Raw genomic sequence first — 17,278 nt, 5'->3', positions numbered from 1 at the left:
ATTTTACTTGCTAGTGCAAGACTTTGGCAGTGTGGATGAGTGGCACAATGTCAGCTCTGCTCAAATTTTGGCCATCTCTCCATTTCGGAGACGCTTTGGTTGCGTAGCGTGCGCGCGCGAGAGAGAGAGTGTGTGTGTGCAACCCATACTACTGGCTCAGCACAGCCACAACCCTCTCATCCCCTGCAAGTTCGCTCAAGTGGATTCGTACAAAATCTGCACATAGAATGTAAAGTCAGTTTGGATGCACATACATATACATGGTATTGTATACATCATGCATGGCCAACATCAATTTTCACTTTTTTCAGGGCCTGCAATATTGTTTTCTGAAGTATGAGACGGTGTACTTGGTTGTCTGAGTCCGGCTGACTATTTCCTGGCCACCAACTCCACACCTTGACAGTAAAATGGCACGACGCTCGTCCATGAGTGAATATTGTCTGTTCCAATAACACAAAAAGCTCGGAAATGGGTGACGAGTGACTTTCGTTTCCGCGGAGTAACTTGGAACGAATTTCAATTTTTGGGCAGACGAAGGATGCCTGCACCCGTAAAAACTCACTAACAATCCCCCAAAACTCCACGACGCATGATAAGCAGCAAGAAGTTAGTCATCTACATCTCATCCTCGCTTCGATCGCCAACCAGCAAACACCTCGCGTAGCGCAGGATGAGGATGGAGGAGACGGGTGGAAAAGGCATCAAAACGCTCCTTGATGATTTCCAGTTTCGGAGAACCGATTTCCTCAGACTAACAGCAGCGAAGTAAGTCAGAAAGGCCTTGATTCGTATCAACTTTGGTCCAACTTTTTAGATGATTGGGATACGAGAAATTCAAAAATTTGAAAATCTGTGACGTAACGGCCGCCATATTAGATTGCCAGCGCTAGGATCACTTGAACGGTCGTGAGGGGTCATCGCCTTTTTCCAGGGAACCATAAGAAAGAAAGTCTTGATGGATACTCAAAATTCAGCAGGTGAATTAGAAAGGCGGTAAGCAGGTAGCAGTGCATTGCATTGCACTGGTCAGTGTCTACGTAAGAACATCAGTGTAATCACTATGAGCACGAACAGTAAAGCGGTCTTGTAGGAGAGAGCAAGCAAGGCTATTCAGGGAGCGATACACAAATACATAGGTCTTGAAATTGAGGCGTTGTTCAAGGGTGTATACATTGGTGTTCCTGTAGAGAAGGGCAGTTGGAGTCGTTCTATCCAAGGAAAATATCTCTTTAGGGCTAAGCGGCTTGCAGCAAGACGTTTGTTATAAAGAGCTTGCGACCAACAGTGTACATAAGCGGTGCTAGAATACTCAAGAGTAGACTAAATTATAGAGAGGTAGAACAGTCGCTTGCCAAATATACTGATATTCTGTTTTGCCTGGACAAAGGCTTCTCCTTTCTTGTTATCAGATACACACCGCTGCTACTTGGTCAGAAAAGGATATGGATGCTTATCAACTACTTGGTCAGAAAAGGATATGGATGCTTATCAACTACTTGCCGGTCCGACTTATTAAAATGTGCATTTCGCTTTGAGCGTCAACCAAACAAATTCAAATTATCTCAGGACGGAATAAACTTTACAGCTACCTAACACTACTTGTACCCTTCAGTTATCAATTTGTGATGTTGAAGAAGAAATGGCTCGAACTCCAACGGAGTCAGCGGCTTGGGATCCTAGTCGACTCGAGCATTTTGCGTCCACATTTTGTCGTCAGAGGACTCCTGTTGCTTCTCGCGCAACACAGAGAAGGCCTGGTGCTGAAATCAACACCCCGCTGCGATGGGGGATTGTCACGGAGTACCAGAACCTCCTGGGCGATCGTTCTCGAGTGCCTCCTGGCGGATTGAAATCGCTGCAATCGCTGTTTCCTTGGCAGAATTTCAGCAAACGCGTCATCCAGAAACTTGGCAGAAAGCACCAGCATCGCTCCGTCCAGTTTGCTGATCTCTCTCCCAGTCGTTCACGATGTGGCGGCCGATGAATCAAGATCACAGAAGTGATTGTCAAAAAGTTGATCGAAATAAATAACCGGCATTGAGGTCGACTTTCAGGCGACAACCTGGCTGGAAAACTGAAGCGCAGAAAGGGTGAATTATCCGGCGGATACCGTGCGTAGTCCTCGGAGCCGCGATCGCGATACGTCACAAGATCGCCAGTCTCCGCGGGGCCAGTGGATTCGTGAAACAGGCAGGGAAGAGCACGCATGGTCTGACTGCATGATATGTCGACACAGATCAGGCTCAGTAGACCTACGTGCGCGGTACACGGTGGTCAGAAGTGATTTTTTATCCGTGGTGGTTTACTTTTTCGCCTCATTTGGAGGTGTCGTGGGAGCTTCAGGCAAAAATACCTACAGCCACCATTCTGGTTGTCGTACTGCACGAGGAGGAGGCGAAGTCGATCGTCTAAATCGTGCCTATGGTGTGAAAAAAAATCAAAGAAGCGCAGTGTAGCTTGGAGGAGATGAAAAAAATGTCGACGTTTTGCAGGTTGACGCACTTGCAGATGCGCCCTGAGGCACCAGCAGCGATGAAAACTAGAAGGTCAGGCCAAGAAACGACACAGTAGTTATCTATCTACCGTCTCTTGGTTGATTTTTTAGTACAGGTGCTCCTTTGTACATATGCTTGAGTTTTGAAGTGAAGCGCACATTTTAATAAGTCGGACCAAGTAATATTCCTAAAGAGCGGGCGGAAGCAGAGGGGGCAATGGGGGTGTCATGACAGATAACTACTGTACCAGGTGGCATATCTGTGCCATGGCGACGAAGTATTAAAAAACCTGGGTCTTAGGTGCATTCAATAAAGTCCTTTCCTGTCAAGATAGCCATCGAGAGCAGCCATCGAGAGCAGCCAGGACCTCACTCAGTCGGATAGTTACTGTTTGACAGGAATGGCTACGGATATGGAAGGTTATATCATCTGCGAAGAGTTTGTTAGATTAATGCCTGAAGAATTGTGGATGTATACTGTAAAAGCCTTTATTCTAACGAGGCGCATATAAAACGATTTCCCAAAATTGACTAGTTTACGTGTACCAAAGCTAACTATTCTCACTCATTCTCAACGCTCAATAGGACAGTATATGTGTTGATTTCTGTATAACAATTTCTTTTCTATTTTAACGACAGATTTCTCCTCGTTAACTCGTTAGAGTCAGCACTTCGTTATTTTTATATACAGTCAACTTCGCTTATAACGACACTCTGTGGGGCGCGAAAAAGGTGTCCTTATTCGCGAAGTGTCGTTATACCCGAAGCCCCATTACAGTATTACAGTTGGATGTGACTTTGCTCTGGGCATGAAAATTCTGTCGTTATTCGCGAATTGTCGTTATATCCGCAGTCGTTATTAGCGAAGTTGACTGTATGGCTTTTACAGTATACAAAAGAGCAGTGGCCCAAGGACAGAGCCTTGAGGGACACCTCCTGTGCATGGACGGGTATCACCAAGTTCCTGTCCTACTCGAACTCTCCTAACGCGGTTTGTTAGGTAGCTTGCAAACCATGCAAGGGCGGTGCCAGCTATCCCCACATTCTGCAGAGAATGGCTGATGCTTTTGAACAGCTGGACATAGCTGGCAGGTACATCAGTCAGCGCCTGCCACGCCTAGGCCAAGACACAGCGGCAATTTGGCTCAGATTTGTGACCGTACATTTTCAGCTTAGACAGTACTTGTACTTGTTTTAGAATTTTTTATTCTCACAGTGGCACCATTTGTTGTTGTTGTTGTTTCAAATCTTTATTCTCACGATAACCAGTGGCCAATAAGAGATGGAAGTGTAAAAAAAGTATATAAAAAAGTAAATTATCTTGTCCGTTCCCGAAGGGAACTCACGATGGTTGCTAACACCCTGTAAACCCTAGCGGCAGATGCGACTCCTAACGGTGGGGGTGAGTGGATAAGTCTCACAACCCTTGGCACAAGTGCCGAGAAAGACCCCATCAGTCACATCCATATACCCATTGTGCCTGGCCACAAGTCATAAAAGTGTGAGAGAGGAGAAAATAGTTAGGATGAACTGGGTGGGCAGGGATTAATGACTACTTAACCCTTTGCGTGCTGAGTACGGGCTTTATGCATGACCTGATCCACTACGTACGAGTTAACTCGCAAAAATATTCGCGCGATATATCGCAAGTGCAAAGACCAGTGTACAAACTTTCGTAACTTCGTCAAACATAAACACATCGCAACAATCAATACACCGTTGGAAAGGTCTTGACCTCATCTTTCCGGGGATATAACGTTCTTTGCGATAAGATAGGATTGAGCGGCAACAAGATGAACACGAAAAACACGAGCCAGAGGGAACGCGAATTTTTTTGTTCATGACTTCTTTTTGTTGAGGAGCGTGCCAGGGGATTTCCCTTTGGCACGGCGTACGGGTGATGGACATCAAATGAAGCGCTTGGATCTCAGCTTTGCAGCGCAGTTTGAATCGTGATAATCGGTTGAATTTGGGTAAGAAGCCGAACAAGAATGTGAAATTGAGTTGTTGCGCCGTTCCGAGGCACGGATTCGCTTGGTCCTGATCTTTCCAACGAGCCCAGGATGATGAAAATCCGTCAAGGTGGAGTGAAATGAGAATACATTTCGTTCGGAGCTGTGAGCGCATACTCCACCAAGAGAGTTAGTGCGCTGGAAAGCCAGTGCATTGGAGAAAAGGGGCTCAGCATGCAAAGGGTTAAGGAGGCTCACACCACCAAACTCCAAAAGTTAAAAAACATGCAAAGTGCATATAAACCTGGGAATTTGTTCCTTGGGTAGTGCTTATGTTGATTGTCTAAAAAAATGGGGGTACCGATATGTTTGGCGTCGTGTGAGTTGTTTTTTTGGAGAGGCATCAATACATGAAATTTTGCCATTTCCAATAAGAAAAAGCTGTTCTGTTTCCTGTTGAACTGCATCTTCCTCAGACTTTTTAGTCTAATCTATGTAGGCCACAACTATGACACATACCCACCATTGATAATTGTATTATCTTACTTTCCTTAGGATATTACAACAATTTGGTGCATTTCGCAATTGCAGAAATATAGTACAAACGAGAGAGCTTGGAAGCTCAGGGCCCTACGCTATGCTTTTTTGCCTTGATGACCTAGACAAAAAAAGCATAGAGATGTTATAAATTCTTATAAATTTCTCCTTTTTTTGTAAAGACATAACCTGGGATTCCAACCCGCACTATCGCCCTGCATGCATCCCCCGATACACTTCGCATACAAACTAATTCTTCCAAGTTGCTTCACGTTATGATCTTGCATTTGAAAGCCCTATTTGAATATGCAATGTGGCCAGCCGTCGTTGATAGTACAGTGCGGGACAGGTACGGTCGAGGATAATACGACACCGTCTACCGCCTTGGTGACCTAGGCAAAAAAAGCAAAAGGATGTAATAATTTTTTCAAATCTCCTTTTTTTTTAAGCATAACCTGGGATTCGAACCCGCACTATCGCCCTACACGCATTCCCCAATACACTTCGCATTCATACTCAGTCTTCCAAGTTACTTCACGTTATGATCTTGCGTTTGAAAGCCCTATTTGAATAGTGCGGCCAGCTGTATGTGGCCAGCTGTGTTTGATGGTACGGTACGGTACGGGACTGATACGGGATAGCGCCAGGCGTGACACAAACACACAAACACACAAATACCAAATTAAAGCTGTGTGGACCCTGGCTAGCGCCAGACGTTACTGAAGTAACGTCTTCTGCATAGCTACGGGAATAAGTATGTATTCTGCACCATGGTTCAAGAATGGTATTTTTTTAATTTTTAATTTTTTTTAAAGAGAACACAAACCTACAAATCATGTTGACAGACAAAAAGTACATTGGACTGGGTAAGCGCTATCCACAACGCCAGTTAATAGCTGTGCTGATGAAATACATGGACTCTGCCGACCATGGGTCTCGGCGTCACAGTGCCATGTATGCATCAAAATTAATCATAAGTTTATAATGAGCCAACATAAGAAAGTGACTAAAGACAAAAAAGTGAAATAAAAAAATAAGACAAAACAAACAAGAAAGGAATAATAATAGTGGAAAAAAAGGGGCAGATTGAGAGATGTGTGGGTAGCTCTGGAGTGATAACGCAGGGTGAATCTAGACCAGAGTGGCTGGCAACTTTGTTGCAGGTGTGTGCAGCAGTGGCTTTCAGAGGTGGTCTGTAGCCCACAGCCAGTCAGTGTGTGGCAAGTGCTTCCATGCAGCTGCCTTGAAGCGGTGCAGCCGTTGCAGCGACATTGGTGGCTGGAACAGGGAGGGTGGCAGTTGATTCCACAAACTGATGTGGGCAAACGGGAAGGACCGGCTGATGTACTCCGGTGCAGCTGGTGGTAGGGTATTGAGGAGCTGGTGAGGATGGGTCACCGCATGCGTGTGTCGGGTTCGTGGACGAACCACAGTGGGTGCAGCTGGTGGGACAATGTTGGTCAGCTGTTGTGGGCTTTCGATGCACTGAAGCTTGTACATGAATTCAGTGAATAATTCTGGGAACACATAGTTCACAGAATGAGATTCATTGTCCAACTGTATAAACTAGGACTTAGCACAGTCACGGATAATGGAGTGAAAAATTAAACTTTAACATCACTGTGACAATAGGCTTGTGTTTTACACTGGATTTTATGTCACAAATATTAACTAATGTAAAATTTACACAGCCAATATGTACAACCAGACTGTATCTTCAAAAGTGGCATCCTCACACAGCCAATATGTACAACCAGACTGTATCTTCAAAAGTGGCATCCTCACACAGCCAATATGTACAACCAGACTGTATCTTCAAAAGTGGCATCCTCACACAGCCAATATGTACAACCAGACTGTATCTTCAAAAGTGGCATCCTCACACAGCCAATATGTACAACCAGACTGTATCTTCAAAAGTGGCATCCTCACACAGCCAATATGTACAACCAGACTGTATCTTCAAAAGTGGCATCCTCACACAGCCAATATGTACAACCAGACTGTATCTTCAAAAGTGGCATCCTCACACAGCCAATATGTACAACCAGACTGTATCTTCAAAAGTGGCATCGTCACACAGCCAATATGTACAACCAGACTGTATCTTCAAAAGTGGCATCCTCACACAGCCAATATGTACAACCAGACTGTATCTTCAAAAGTGGCATCCTCACACAGCCAATATGTACAACCAGACTGTATCTTCAAAAGTGGCATCCTCACGCAGCCAATATGTACAACCAGACTGTATCTTCAAAAGTGGCATCCTCACACAGTCAATTGTGCAGTAAAGCAATGGTTCCAACACAAGTCAGATCGGACAACCAAAAAATAACGAACAAAAACATAGATGGATAGTGAACACATGAAGACAATGACACGATACAACCTTTCATCTAGTAATCTCAACTCCACGATCCAAACACACCCGGAGAATTCAATCGTTGATGTCCTAGAAGGAATAGTTTACGTGGCTGACAAGGACACCTCGACGATCAGAGGTGGGTGAGCATCTATCACGAACGTCGAGGTGACCATGCCAGGCGGAAATCAACAAATAAAAAATGTGTGACACATACCTTCGTCCTACCAGGACATCCTCGGGAATAAGCATGACTTCCTCCTTCATGATTTCCTCCTTGTATCCTTCTGCCTCATTCTGCGCAGAGTCGCGCTCTGGTTCTTCAAGCCTCACCAATCTCAGACTCCAGAACAGGCTCGACGTATTTTGTCGTGTTTTTTTTCTCGCGAAAGACTGAACGTGACATGCAACTCTCTCCTTGGACCACCAAATTCGAACACTATGCAGCAGCGGCCTTATTGGGAGCCTAGTGCTAGAACTAAGTCAACTGAACTGGCTATACTATGCGAAGAAAGGAAAGGCAGCCATTACAAACGCCATGGCACAAGCAAGGAGAATCAAAACACAAAGTCCAAAAATTTGAAGTTCAGCCCTCACCAACGCTGTACAAAGCGTCACTGGCCCGTTTGTCAACGGTCGCGCTAATCGACCAATCAGCGTACAGCTAGTGCACCAAAATTCTCAAACTTACCGTAATTCCTTGGTTCATACGGTGTAGTTTCCAAAGATTTTTTATGGACCAACGTCTTCTTTCGATAGATACCAACAGATCGTCCGCTTCGAATTTTTCGATTTGATTGCCGTTTGGCCGAAAATTACCTCCAAAATCGACCTCCACTCATTTCACTTCAAGGCTTTCCAGGTGGACGGCATCGCAATTCGGAAGCGGAGAAAGGATAGCCAGTGAAAAAGAAAAACAACGACGTATTGGTTGTCAAAATCGACCAAGAAATGAATTCAATAGACCCGTTTCCGTGCTGCGCCCTCGCGGCCCGCGCGAGTGCGAAAGAGATTCTTTCTCGACAAACCAAACAACAACTACGCGCAGTGCATGCTGTAGCTTTTTGCAGTGCAGTACACTGACATAACTGCACTGGCTGTACATACAGTGTACCTTAGGAATATCCTGTTCCTTTCCAAGGCATGATTGTCGCTAGTGGGAGAACTCAGGCACCTGAAGCTTTCATAGAGGAAGAAGTAGTAGGTGAATGAGTTCGCCAGAAAATGGAACGCCAAGAAAATAGATACTGTTGCTTTCGGGCGCTCATGAGACGACGGCAAGATAGGACTGAAACGATCGACACTCTATCTTGACGCAAAAGAAACTCTTCTAGGAGAAGCTCGACGCGCTGTAGAGTTTGCAGTATTCTGCTGGAAGAAGACAAGAGAACTAAACTCAGACTACAGCGTGGAGCTGAAGCACAAGCGAAGCAAAAGCTGAGCGAGTTCGAAGAAATGGGGAAACACAGGGAAATGAGTGGGCGACATGATCTTTACTACTTTAGCTCGAAGCTCGCGCTAAGACACGCGGGGGGCACGTGCGCCTACGGGTAGCGCGGCCAGCCACCATGTTTTCAAAATGGAGGTCGACGCTTTTGAAATCCGTGTAGATGATGGTGAGGGCTGAAGTTTGAAGAGAGCACGCAGAAAAGTACAAATGTTACGTTTGCACGCTTCAAGTCGCGCTTATAAAAGTACTAGCACGCTTCGCTCACGTGTCAGCAGTAGGTATTTTTTTTACGATGCGCGCATGTGGGCCGAGCCACCTTAACAATGTAACCTAATTTTCTCACTACGTTGTTGTCACTACTTCGAAGTATTATTATTTTCCTTCGATATTTGTGTAGTTTCTGAACTTGATATTGTACCACCTTGTCACGAGAGTGTTGGTATCTCATTATCTTTACGCTATAAAAGTTTTAGTCTTTCTAACTTGAGCCATTCCCTGCACAATCCTAGATAAGAAGGGACCGACAACATTCAGATACTTTTTCTAACAGGTGCCTTTTTGAATGGATGTGTGTGTTTGCATGGATACTTGCGACCTAATACTTACCCTCATTTTTTAAATTATTATTGCAAATAACGCTGAGTAATTAAACAATGTATAAAAACCAGCATTTACCAAATGGAAGGAAGAATGAGGAACGGGCGGGACTGAGGTGCTTATACGCATGCAACTGCAGAATAGGCGGAACAGAAAATATCAAAACAGTCCTAAAAATAAAAGAATGATCAACAATTTACTTGAACAAATACAACTGGAAAAACTGCTGAGTACTAGTTATTGCTTTATTGAAATTGTTGTCTCCACGGTGTTGATTCATGCATTGAAATACATGTCATATTGTTTCTTTTCTTTGTGTGTAGGAATATTTCTTATAATAATATGACAAGTGTACCGGCAGGAATGTTCAATATAACACGTTTGTATGTCCTTTTGAAGGGAAAATGCAATGCTGCTGAAACTGCTGAAAAATCCCTCTGCGGTAGCTGCAGCAGTTTAATGATATTGATCCTGCCTGGATTTCGTTGACAGATTCGTTAAGCCCGTGGATCCTTCCATGAGTGATATGCGAACTGCAACTATTATTTCTCCTTTATTCACTTCTTTCGAAGGCGATAAGCCAGACCCACCGGGAAATATTTCCATGGGTGGGACAGCAAAAAAGAAAGTGAAAAAACAAAAACAAAAATAAATAAATAAATAAAACCTAAAAACCAAAGGGACAAGAACTAGTTGAAGGAAGAGGAAGAAAGGAAAGAAACTCAATCCGAACTCCAACATCAAAACAATAATAAAGAATTTGCAGCGACAGGCAAAATACATCAACCAATGAAGGGAGTAGTAACAAAGGAAATATCAGTCTTTATCAGTCGTTATTCAAGTCTCTTAGCTATTGAACATGCAAACGCAGCAGAGGTGCATCTACATGTTAAGGATAGTTCTCAGTATTTTAATCGAACCTTGTATAGCCTCCTGTTGCACAATAGCCAGGTCTCCTCCCTGCACAGTCCGAAGGCATTGAGGAGTCTCCCCCACCAAGCCTCCCAGGGCACCGACAACCACAGGGACCACGTCAACCTGGTTGAGGGACCAAATCCTCGAAATCTCCCGCTTCAAATCATAATATTTCGAGCGCTTTTCAGCCATTTTCTTATTGATGTTGTTCTCACCAGGAACGCTGATGTCTATAATGTAGGCGATGCGCTTATTATTATTATTATTATTATTATTTGAAACTCTGGTATTGAGCCAATAATAAAGTAGAAAGGAAAAGGACATATGGAAATGAGTTAAGAGTAACTCTCCACCACTGTAACTAGATGCTATATACAGTCAGAAAGTGCCTTCCCCTCTTTGGTCTTTCCATAACCTTGAACCTTCCAAGTTGGAAGGCTGTCGGTTAGCGCTACGGAGATGTGTTGAAGCTAGGTGTCAGGACGTCGAATGTCTCAGTACTCTGTCAGTTTTGTGCCTAGTTGTTGCACTTTCTGACTGTATATAGTATCTAGTTACAGTGGTGGAAAGTTACTCTTAACTCGTTTCCATATGTCCTTTTCCTTTCTACTATTATTATTATTATTAACTGGTTTGTGGGAAAGAGACAGAGGGAAAGAGACATTATTATTATTATCCTGATGGAACAATACTTTTGACACACCCAGCATTTGTGTCTCCCGGCCTGGTGATGGATATAATTCAATTACCTTTTTTCTTAAAAGGTTTGGATTTACATTGTCGCGACTTCGGCGTTGATTTCTTAGGATAGGGTTTGTTCCACATACTGGAGCTTCCGCCGACTTGTCTTGACTCCAGTGTGTGGAGCAAACCCTATCCTAAAAAATCACTTCCGAAGTCCCTACCACTTATTTGTACTGTTGTGCCGAGTGCGGGCTTGCGACTAGCTGGTTTGGAGATTACAGCGTTGTGAATGACCAAGGATCCTCGACATCTGTTCTCACTGTCCAGGAGCGAGACTGATTCACACTGTTGTTGTTGTGCTTCTATCTATAGTCGTTCAACCACACAGGCAATGGTGCCTTCTCACAAACAGACGACTTAAAAGAGGAGAGGGCAGAAAGAGAGTGTAGAGGGGAGAAAAACAGGCACGGAAGGGAGATAGAATGGAGAGGATAATGTATACCGTAAAGTCGCGGATAAAAGCCGGGTTTGCATACAAGCACATTGCGGATATAAGCCGGGTTTGCATACAAGCACATTGCGGATAGAAGCCTGAAATCAAACGGGTCAAATGCATATAAGCCTGTCACGCGTAGAAGCCTTGCTTCTATGCAAGCGCGGATTGGGTAGGTCAATAGTGCATGCGCTATGTACAGTGCATAGTAAAACTGCCGCCATACCGGTAGTCAGTGGTAGACCTACGCGTGTCGCGCGTAGAAGCCTGGCTTCTATGCAAGCCCGGATCGGCCGATGTGCATACAAGCCTGGTAAAAATATCAGTGGTGCATATAAGCATGGTTTGCATACAAGCCTGGTTTGCATTGAAGCCTGATGTAGAAAGCGGCTTATGTGCTTATAAGCCCGGCTTTTATCCGCGACTTTACGGTATTAGCACACGAAGAGACGAAGCTAGTTGAAAATGTGACGAGGCCTTTCGTACTATTACTCTTCAAATCAGTACATGGTGATAATGTGACGAAACACAACGAGTGATTGACATCGTTGTGCTTCGTCACATTATCACCATGTACTGATTTTGAAGAGTAATGGCACAAAAGGCCTCATCAGATTTTCAATTAGCTTTGTCTCTTCGTGTGCTGATAATGTATAATTAAATTTATAGAATAGACCGATTGCCATTTGTTAGTGCTGAAACAATTTTATCGATTACTCGTTACTTACTCGATAAGAAATAGATCGAGCGGTTAGTTTAATTTTATCGGCTGAACGAGTAGAACGGTACTTACGCTCGGTACGGGATCTCCCCCCTTTCGGGGTTGCATAAAGCGTGCATGCACCGAAAGTGGTGCGAGTACGACACGCTTATGTACATGACTGTACACTTGCAATATCGATGAACGTGCAAAAGTACAAGCGTGATCTGAGAAACATCGACGCAATCACAGTCGTCGTGTTTTCAGCTGACTGCTTTTCTTACGTGCAAAATGCAAGACTGGCAGGCTCAGTACGTGTCTACACTAGCTGCAGGGGCTGGAGTTCCCTCCACATATCACATGCGAGTAGTCTTGAGCTAAAGACAGTAAAGTAGTCTTTAGTTTCGTGTTTTTCGTCACAGTCTGTCGACGGTTCGCGAACCAGTTTGCTCGACTACGAGCTAGTCCTGGCGTCTGGGCATATTTTGAACACAGACAGGAAAAGCAACTAGTTACTTGTTGGCGTGCCTCAAGTCAGCTCATCCATCGAAATCCGCGGATCTGCACCCCTTGCCAGCTTCTCTGACTTCACTGTCGAAGTCAGCGAAGTCACAGCCGAAGGGCACCATCAGCTCTTGCGTTGCAACCAGTGTGTTGCCTTTGTCTTGTCTGTATTTGTCTGGTCAGCCCGAACAGCTGACGGACTTATTGCGGGATCATCGGATCTATGCGCCCGCTTTCTGTCGTTGGCGATCTTGGACTCGTAAAAAAAATTGAAATTCACAGAAACTCGGATGTTGAGCCATAAATAAATGTAGAAGAGAAAAGGACATATGGATACGAGTTAAGAGTAACTCTCCATCACTGTAACATGATACTATATACAGTCAGAAAGTGCAATAACTAGGCACAAAACTGACAGAGTACTGAAACATTCGACGTCCTGACACCTAGCTTCAACACATCTCCGTAGCCATTTGTACAGATCCACGAAATCCCGTAGAATCCCTTGGACCCGGTAGGGTGTTGAATGTGCAGGACCCTATTGTGTTTTCTGCTATTTCCACTAAGAAATGGAGCCTGAAGGCATTTCATACGAAAACCCTTTTCTGACAAAGATCTAGCTAGTCATTAGTTCCAACCAAAGTGAAGAAGCTGGAAAAGCGATTGCTGGTCATTGAATTATGACGCTAAAAAGGTGAAATGTGCATGCATAGCACACAATGAACACCCTACTGGGTCTACGGGATTCTACGGGATTTCGTGGATCTGTACAAATGGCAATCGGTCCATTATTTATCATATACATGAAGACAGTTGACCCGGGTCAAATACTGATATGCCGCCAAAAGTCCACTTCTACAGTTCCGAATAGTCACGTGAATCCTTTCGCGCGGAATTCGCATGTACAGTGCTGTTCAGACCTGGCGGGAGATACGCAACCCGGGGCAAAATTTCAACCTGGGTCAAGCGCAATGCGTCATGTAAACGCGCCATTCATTGTGTGTACATGGCGGGTTGAAATCTGACCCGGGTAGAACTCAACCCGGGTTGAAACGCCTCATGTAAACACAGCCTTATTATTGACCACCACAGAAACTTGTGATCTCTATTAATAGGCTGTAATCACGCCATGGTACAAAGCGCTGCGTCTACGTCCACTTGAGGAGTTTTTGGTCGGTTGTCATGATGATCCGTATACGGGGTGAAAACGGGAGCAGAGGAAACAGGAGACGTAGACGTGGTATGGGGAGGGGTATACAACTTTTTGTATGAACGTGCGTATCTCCCCCAGCCTTTTTCCAAGCGACCCTGTACTTCGATGTACGTGCGTTCAAATTTCTCGAAAAGCCTGACTGCGTACGCGTGTACGCGTCAAGAACTGTGCCTGTCTGATGACACGACCACCCGTTTTGATTTTTTCACCATAGACGTAGACGTAAACGGGAGTCGGAGAACGTAGTGTGATGATGGCTTTACCCCGAGAACTTAGAACTTTCTCCTCAGCTTAGAAAAAAATCAGAACTGAAAGAAGAAAATCTGAAGCCAAATGTTGGGATTTGAACCCCCAAATGTTGGGATTTGAACCCAAATGTTGGGATTTGAACCCAAACTGTCAGATTCTCAGTCAAAGAACTTGAGGAACATACTACAAGTGACAACTGAAAACTTCTGTTTAAAGAGAAGTAATGTCCAATGCAAACAGTATATGTACATACTATGTACTATTACCGTATTTCCCCGTAAGTAAGTTCTCCCCAATGACTTAGTACCCCCCTATAAGAAATACACTTTCCACTGCCGAGGCTATCACCCCGAAAGACAGTTCCCTCCAAAAGATAGTAAGTCCGTACCCGTCCTACATGTACAGACACCGTACACTACATACATCATATGCACGGACACTAGAGTTGCGCAGGCTTCCTACTGCTTGTCATTTACCCCCGATAAAAAGTACTCCCCGAAAGATAGTACCACCCCCGAAAGTTACTGCTCATGTGGCTGCTAAGTTCGAAAGTTAGTACGTACTAACTTACCGGGAAATACGGTACAAATGTATAAATTACAATTGGGGATACTGTAGGATAGCAGTTCAAAATTGGAGCTTTAATCTTTTTGCGGAAGGCAATGCAATTTGGCCCTTTCCACGGCAATTTTGTGATAATACGCGTTGTAGATTGTGCAGAAGCTATATTTGGGCTAGTCTCAAGAACTCTTGTCACGTCTTGCTTCAATACTTTGAGTGGGTAACCGTTAGAACACAGAATATCTTCTAGCTTAGCAATTTCAGCTGATAATAGTGATGGTGAGCAGATGTTTTTAGCTCTGAAAGTTAATGATCTGATCAAATTCATTCAAATTAATTCTTCTACAGAATTGCTCACCACAGTACAGTCAAATCTGTCGTAAGCGACCGCCCCTTGGTGCAAGAAAAAGCGGTCTCTTAAAGCAGATGGTCTCTTACGGCAGATGTATGGTAAATCCGGCATACCGGGCATGCATATTATTATGCTTCCATGTACTCAAATCGACGAGAATAATGTGATTTTCGATATCATTTTTATTGGATATAGGGGCGCACTTGCAAGACAGCGCATTTTCACACCTTGCATGCAGTTGACAGCACACTGGCAAGTACAGTTTCGCACCTGACTGAACGTGGGTCGCGGTCGCTTACAGCAGATTTGAATGCACCCACCGTGCATGAAATCGCGATCGCTGGTCGCGCACAGCAGATGGTCGCTCTGGACAGATCAATTTGTATGTGAAACCGCCGGTGCACGGAAAATCGGTCGCTAACGGTAGATGGTCGCCTACAGCAGAGGTCGCTAACGGCAGATTTGACTGTATATAGAAAGCCGACGCACACAGGTCTTTACACACGCTGGGACTCGTTTTGTGACACTATAAACAAAATCAATGACAAATAACGCCTAAGCACCTAAACATCGCCCAACAAACACCAGCCCTTGTCTATTTTCCCCGCCTGCTTCCTCTTTCGTATGAAGAGGGCTATATTGTAATGATTATTGGAGTGATACAATTAGACAAAAAGTGGTAAAATATGAGCAATAGCAACGACGTAAGATAATAGCTATGAGCTATACACATTAGCAAAATGAACAATATGCAAACTTACGAATATAACTTGAGTGCTACAACATGCTTCTCTTGCCTACACAGAACTGGCATATACAGACGAATACACACAGCTTCAAACACCTGTAATAATATTGTCGAGCATATCAATTCCGTAGGTGCTGGAACGATTACGTAATGAAGGCAGCCCGCCGCGGACTTACCCATAACCACAGTTGCATACTCTTGTTCATGCACTCTTGGTAATATGCATGAGCCCCATCGATGTCAGGGTTCTTAGGTCAGTTTCTGCTTTGGACTGCCCATATAATGCCAATTTTTTTCTCTTTCTCTTTGTATAGGGATATAGGATATAATGAACTGTCCACGTTCCCTAAGGGACAATTTACACATCTTGGCAAGCTAGACGCTGTGTAAGTTCTTTTGAAAGGAAAATGCAATGCTGCTGAAACTGCAGTCTGCAGCAGGGAGTAGTGCAATACTATAGTATTGTACTACTCCCTGCTGCAAACAGTCCTTCTGTGTGGCCTGCAGCAATTTAATGGTATTGAAAATAATGGGGAACTACTTTTGTCACACCAGGCATTAGTGACTCCTGGCCAGTAAAAAGAGTACAACAATGTGAAGATGATGTGTGAGATTCTCGGTGGTTTATTTTGTAGTGGTTACCCAAGGGAGCCTTCTCCAATTACATCCGACGGTTCCCGTAAAATTTCTGATACCGCTCCCGTACTGCCCGCTCGGTTTCCCCAGACATACAGCCAGTGACAAAGTGTACAAAGCAAGAATGCTGCTCGCTCCACCAATGGCGCGCCTCACCAGTGGAAGAAACCGGACCAAGTCCCCGACGGCCTCCTCATCTATGTATCACTTGTAGAGGCAAGGTTGAGTGTCATGCAATGCTAATGCGTCCTCTTTCAATGATTGGGTGTTGGCAGGGCAATATGGTTTCAACTCGCGATTCCTGTTAGATGGCGGTACTGTTTGGATCCAAACTCGAAATGTTGTTGGTGAGCCCTAAAACTTGTAGTGCATGCCTCAGATCCTCAACCCTGAGACCAAGCAAATCCATGTTGATCTAACACTGGTCCAGTAGGGATGTGGCCGCATCAATGACATCGGCTACTGGGATGTTGGTGTAAAATGCCCCTACAACTCACAAATGTGGTTGCTGTGTAGCTGCTTGTGTATCTTTAGTTCACGGATGCAGTGGTCGGTCAAAGAAAGATCTGATGGGACAATGCTGGGCAATTGGCTACAATTCGCTCAATCAAGCGATACCTTGCTTGTAGGTTCATCCTAGCAGCTGACAATGTCTGCATGGGTATATCCTTATTATGATCTTTGCAAAGGCGGTAAAACTGAGTCAGCCTGCTGTAGCTTGACTCTGGTCATCCGTAGGCTGATGTCGCTGATGCGGAGCTCCACTAATCTAGTGGTAGAGCTCTAGTATGTCTCCATCAAGTATTCTAATCTTGCTTTCTTCTT

At 44.5% G+C, this 17,278-nt stretch overlaps 1 protein-coding gene across 1 annotated transcript in view; it reads left to right on the top strand.

The window, feature by feature from the left end:
• LOC135828061 (uncharacterized) overlaps nucleotides 1-17,278 on the top strand; it is a 148,092-nt gene that overhangs the window by 71,699 nt on the left and 59,115 nt on the right. The window contains exons 11-13 of the mRNA XM_065340494.1: nucleotides 3,498-3,589; nucleotides 9,722-9,781; nucleotides 16,132-16,203. Of these exons, the coding sequence (XP_065196566.1) occupies nucleotides 3,498-3,589; nucleotides 9,722-9,781; nucleotides 16,132-16,203 (224 nt within the window). The remainder of the gene's footprint in view (nucleotides 1-3,497; nucleotides 3,590-9,721; nucleotides 9,782-16,131; nucleotides 16,204-17,278) is intronic.

The sequence above is a fragment of the Sycon ciliatum genome, chromosome 12, assembly GCF_964019385.1.
Source record: "Sycon ciliatum chromosome 12, ocSycCili1.1, whole genome shotgun sequence".
Taxonomy (NCBI): Eukaryota; Metazoa; Porifera; class Calcarea; order Leucosolenida; family Sycettidae; genus Sycon; species Sycon ciliatum.
The sequence above is the reverse complement of the archived record's forward strand: the minus strand, read 5'-3'. Positions and strand labels throughout refer to the sequence as shown.